The sequence below is a fragment of the Aulonocara stuartgranti genome, assembly GCF_965226115.1.
Source record: "Aulonocara stuartgranti genome assembly, chromosome: 10".
NCBI classification, from domain to species: domain Eukaryota; kingdom Metazoa; phylum Chordata; class Actinopteri; order Cichliformes; family Cichlidae; genus Aulonocara; species Aulonocara stuartgranti.
Window position 1 is genome coordinate 11994694 of NC_138946.1, and position 6000 is coordinate 12000693.

At 48.4% G+C, this 6000-nt stretch overlaps 1 protein-coding gene across 1 annotated transcript; it reads left to right on the plus strand.

The window, feature by feature from the left end:
* Positions 1–4199: 4199 nt before the first annotated feature.
* Positions 4200–5582, plus strand: LOC309715693 (uncharacterized protein; the record flags this gene model as incomplete). The annotated part of the gene is made up of 4 exons (XM_082549011.1): positions 4200–4251; positions 4348–4406; positions 4513–5491; positions 5565–5582. The coding sequence occupies exons 1-4, from the start codon at positions 4237–4239 to the stop codon at positions 5580–5582; spliced, it is 1071 nt and encodes a 356-aa protein (XP_082405137.1). The 5' UTR covers positions 4200–4236.
* Positions 5583–6000: the final 418 nt, after the last annotated feature.

Here is a 6000-nt window from a genome sequence, read left to right on the forward strand (position 1 = left end):
TTGGCGTGGATTCAACCTCTTGGCGGTTCTCAGGTACAGGAGGTTCTTATGGTCTGTCCAGATGAGGAAGGGCTGAGCGGCCCCCTCCAGCCAGTGGCGCCATTCCTCTAAAGCGAGTTTAACGGCTAGCAGTTCCCTGTCGCCGATGTCATAATTCTTCTCTGCGGGGGTGAGTCGGCGTGAGAAGAAGGCGCATGGCCGGAGCTTATTCAGAGGCCCAGACCGCTGGGAGAGAACCGCTCCCACTCCCGCATCAGACACGTCAACTTCTACAACAAACTGCTTAGCAGCGTCTGGGTGGGTTAGGATGGGTGTGGAAGTGAATAACCGTTTTAACTTAGCGAAGGCTGCGTGGGCTTCAGGGGACCAGGTGAAGGGCACTTTGGGTGAGGTGAGCTGGGTGAGCGGCGCTGCCACCTGGCTGTAGTTCCGGATGAAGCGGCGGTAAAAGTTCGCAAACCCCAGGAAGCTCTGAAGCTTCTTCCGTGACTCCGGAACCGGCCATTCCAACACTGCCTTGACTTTCACCGGGTCGGTCTTCACCTGCCCACCTGCTAGAATGTAGCCCAAGAAGGAGATGGATGAAACGTGGAACTCACATTTTTCCGCCTTGACGTACAACCTGTTTTCGAGCAGCCGTTGTAGTACGCTTCTCACATGGATGTGATGTTCTTCGGGTGTTTTGGAAAAGATCAGAATGTCATCTAGGTATACGAAAACAAACACATTTAGGAAGTCCCGTAACACGTCGTTGACTAGAGCTTGAAAAACCGCCGGGGCGTTGGTTAGTCCAAACGGCATCACCAGATATTCGAAATGCCCCAGTGGGGTGTTGAAGGCGGTCTTCCACTCATCACCCTCACGTATTCGAACCAGGTGATAGGCGTTCCGCAGATCCAGCTTGGTGAAGACTGTGGCTTCCTGGAGTGAGTCAAAAATAGAATTAATTAGTGGGAGGGGATATTTATTCTTGATGGTGATGTCGTTAAGACCCCGGTAATCGATGCAGGGGCGAAGCGTCCCGTCCTTCTTTCCCACAAAGAAAAAACCCGCAGCAACAGGGGAGGACGACGGCCTGATTCGTCCTGCCGCTAGCGACTCTTGGATGTAATTCTCCATGGTTTCTCTTTCGGGGCGAGACAGGTTATACAGTCTGCTAGAGGGCAGCGAAGCTCCCGGGAGTAAATCAATGGCACAGTCATAAGGACGGTGAGGAGGTAGTGAGAGCGCCTCGTCCTTACTGAACACCTGCCGAAGATCGTGATATTCGGGGGGCACGGAAGAGAGGTCCGGTGCGGGTGGCGGGGTTGAATTTCGTTTCGTTGAGGCGGAGGGAACGGCCGACCCCAAACAGTTCGCCAGACAGAACACACTCCAGCTCGCGATCCTCTTTCCAGCCCAATCGATGCGAGGGTTATGTTTCTGTAGCCAGGGGTAACCTAAGATAAGCGGGGTGTCAGGAGCGGGAAAAGTGAAAAAGGAAAGCTGCTCCTGGTGATTCCCTGATGTGACTAACTGTACAGGTGCAGTTTGGTGGGTGATATAAGCAAACACTTGATTATTCAACGTGGACGCAGGGATGGGCGGCTCGAGTGGCGTGAGGGACACAGCTAATTTCTTAGCCAGTCTCTCATCCATAAGATTCTGTTCCGCCCCGGAGTCTACCAGCGCGGAGCATGTAAAGGTCTGGTTATTAGTTACGAGGGTAACGGACAGTAATAATCGGGGTCTAGTAGTGCTTAACGTGCTGCCCACCCGTATCCCCGGACTTACCGGTGGGCCGGGTCGTTTGGGCGGACCGGGCAGACAGCGATGCGGTGACCGGGCCTCCCACAGTACAGGCATTCTCCAGCCCGAAATCGGCGTTCCCTCTCCTCCGGAGAAAGCCGAGAGCGTCCGATCTGAATGGGTTCGGGCGGGGGAGGCGACGGAGAGCGCGCACACGCAGCCGTGGGCGTGGGCGGAGAAACACTGATCCCGGGGCGCAATACGGAGCCCATAGGTTTAAGCCGCCGCTCGGCATCCCTCTCCCGCAGGCGTCTATCGATCCTACGGGCGAGGGAAGCCAATTCTTCGAAGGATTTAGTCTCTTCGTGAAAAGCTAGTTGGTCCTTCATCTGGTCGGTTAGTGACCGTAAAAAAACCCCACGGAGAGCTGAATCGGGCCAACCCACGGCGACCGCTCTGGTACGAAACTCGACTAGGTACTCCGCGATACTGCGCCGCCCCTGACGGAGCCCCAGCAACTTCTGTGTGGCGTCATCTTCCGAGACCGGAGGGGAGAACGTAGCCCGGAACTCCTCCAGGAAATCATCGTAATCGCAATCAAGAATGGAGTGAGATGTTAAATAGGCCTCAGCCCACGTTAAAGCACGTCCCCGTAATAAACCCACAAAATAGGAGATTTTAGCTGCATCCGTGGGGAAGGCGTGTGGCGTGCGGCTGAAGAACAGGGAGCATTGAAAAAGGAACCCCCCACACAGGTCTAACTCCCCGTGGAAGGGCTCCAAAGGCGGAGGCGAAACGCCGTGGGGCACGGGATCAGGCGGCTTGGTTCGCAGCTGTTCCCGAGTGTCACTGAGCTCTTGGTAGCGGTCCTGGAGCGATTGAAGCTGCTGGTCGTGGCGACCGAGAATAGCGCCCTGCTTATTAATGGCGGAACGGAGTGGTTCTGCTGGGTCCATACTGGCCAGTCCGTACTGTCAAGAACCGAAGTTCAACACACACAAGCTGGACCCAGGAGCAGAACACACACACAGCGGTACGAGAGAAAAAATAAACTTTATTATAACTGAGAGTGTCCCGGGAGAGTAGAAGGGAGAGAACGCACGGAACCAGAGAAACCGAGGGACCGGGAGAAGAATCGCGCAGGAAACGCCGAGAGCGGGACCGTGGGAGGGATGATAGCGGGGCCAAGGGAACCGGAGGGAGGGGTGAGGGTCCGTGGGGAGAAGCTCCAGAAAGGGCGAGGGGGCTGGGGCTGATTGTGATCCAAATTCCGGACAGGCAGGTGGACAGGCTGGTGGCTCAAACACGTCGAGCTGTGATCGCTGAAGGACGACTACGGACTGGCGTGGAGCAGCAGGCTGGGCAGGATTAAATGGTCCACCTGGTGATCGCCTGGGATGGGATGCAGGTGTGGAGTCAGCGGCCACGCCCACGGGAGTGGGCATCCCATCAGCACCTCAGACGCCGGGCCGCGGACCATGACAAAAAACAGGAGAAGACAAGCCCCCAGAAAAGCTCCTGCTCTGTAGGACGTAACAAAGCACTTTACCATATACAGATGACATGCACATAAATATAACCAAGCATGAGTGAGAGCAAAGTGAAATATGAAAACAGTACTGAAGGAGAAAAAATAATCAAAAATGCAAAAATTAAATAATAATGTAATTTTTTGAAATTACATTATTATTAGGAATTTAAATACACTGCTCAAAAATTATTATGTTTTTAAATGAAAGATTATTTAATTTAAAAAAGAAAAAAAAATCACTTCCTGATCAGAGTATAGCATCAAGTCAGTTAAATTGCTGGGATATTGCTCTGGACAGATCTGCCCATCTAATTAAAATTAAATTGAAGTGAATATCATGTTTATGAGACACTGTCAGTGTGCTGTTATATAACTCAGGTATTTTTTAAGGCCTGACTTGTTGCATTGATGCCCATTGCTTTACTGTCCTGTTGGATGTGTAATGTCAGATCCCTTGTATCTGACATTTGATTGGGCATCACTGTGTTGCTATGGCATGATCCTGGTAGTTATTGTTGTTAAAACAATAAGAATAACAAATTCAAATTCAAACATTGCTGCATTCTTCTGTAACTGACAATTCCAAACCTGCACTCAGTCTCCTCATTACACTGGTTCTGAACAGACACAACATTGGAGTCTTTGCAAACTTTGTTCAAAAACTACAACTATTTGACACAAAACTGCGACAGCAAGCACAGAAACTTCAAACAAGTCACTGAAGTAAGGATTGAAAGATTTACTTTTAAACAATAATGATTAAGACCTGATCATAAGGTTGTTTTACCTTGATTGCCAGCTGTTACTGTTTTTATCTTCATTTCTTTTGTATTTAATCACCTAAACAATGCTGTAATGATACAGTTTGATTGGATATACATTGTTGAAACTGACTTGAAAGTGTATGGCAACTGTCCTGTAATGTTACACAGAGAAACCAAATCCTGCGTGGATCTTTCTCCTGACAGACGCCTAAAATGGCTCGAGCTGTGGTAAGTTACTCTTCACTGTGTCTGTTTCTAAACATTAAATCATGTGAATTCTTAATGAAAAATACAACAACAATAATAATATTTAACTTTTTAAAGGAAAATCCACATCTTAAGAGGTTTAACTCACAAAGCAGCTCAGATGTCAGCAGTGACAGGTATGTTTGCTTTACAATAAAAAAAAAAAAAAGGACATTAAAACATCTGTTTCCATCATATGTTGCAAAAATAATCAGCTGCTGAATTTTCTTGTTATGTGTGCAGCAAGTACTGCTTCCAGGATGTGGGGATCTTACCGCCTCCTAAACGTATGAGGCTGATGACGTGGGATCTTTCCCTGCCTCCAAGTCCTCCATCATCCCCTGTAAATGATGACAATACTGATCAAAAGTGTATCAGCGCGCTGCCTTATGATGTTCCATTGCCTCCGCGTCCTCCACCTTCTGAAAAGAAGTATGCTTCCCTTCGTTCCCTTGAACACGAGAGGTCTTATTTGATGCCTCTCAGTGTCCTGGCTAATATTCCACTGCCTCCAAGTCCTCCACTATCCCCTGTGTGTGCTGAATACATGAATCCAAAGTGTGTCAGCCCTTTGCCTCATGAGGTTCCACTCCCTCCAAGTCCTCCACCTGTTGAAGCTTTTGGTCCCAGTGGAAAGAATCCAAGTTCAACAGTGTGGTCTGTAGGTGATGAAGAGGAAGAGTTAATGCTTAAGCTCATCAGGCTGACGCTTCATGATGTTCCACTGCTTCCACGTCCTCCACCGTTTGAAAAGAAATACGCTTCACCTCTTTCTCTAAAACACAAGAGGTCTGATTTGATGCCTCTCAGCCTCCTGGCTAATATTCCACTGCTTCCAAGTCCTCCACCGTCCCCTGTGTTTGCTGAATACAGTGATTCAAGGTGTATCAGCCCACTGCCTCATGAGGTTCCACTGCCTCCAAGTCCTCCACTGTCCCCTGTGTTTTCTGAATACAGTGATTCAAGGTGTATCAGCCCACTGCCTCATGAGGTACCACTGCCTCCAAGTCCTCCACTGTCCCCTGTGTTTTCTGAATACAGTGATTCAAGGTGTATCAGCCCACTGCCTCATGAGGTTCCACTGCCTCCAAGTCCTCCACTGTCCCCTGTGTTTTCTGAATACAGTGATTCAAGGTGTATCAGCCCACTGCCTCATGAGGTTCCACTGCCACCAAGTCCTCCACCTGCTGATGCCTGGCCTCAGTCAAAGGACACTCATAAGGTCCTGCATCCAGATCTAAAATATGACCGTTCTTCCCTGGACGATGAAGTGGCCTTTTTCATGTGTCCCACAGAAAAGCCTCCTGGTGTAACCGCTCTTGATGTTTCACCACGTCCACTTTATGAATTTCCACACCTTTCAGAGAAGAGATGCCTCAACTTATCTACTGTTGCTTTCCTTTGTCTGGATGATTAAAGATGTGTTTGTTGTAATAAAATAATTTTTGAGCAAATACATGTTGAGATGATTTGGTTACTTATGATGGTTATAATTATTCAAACAGCATTATTGCTGATAAACTTTTTCTACTCATTTTCTCCATGAGCTATTTAGATGTCTATTTTGAAGGTCCATTCACATTATTATTAAATATGCTTATTCTCAGTAGAGTATATAGCTACATCTGAACAAGGAATAAATTAATTTCTACCAGATACTCATTAACAAGTTACCTCAACATGAACCACTTAAATAAAGCAGGCATTAGTGGAGTGCACAGATGGGAAAAA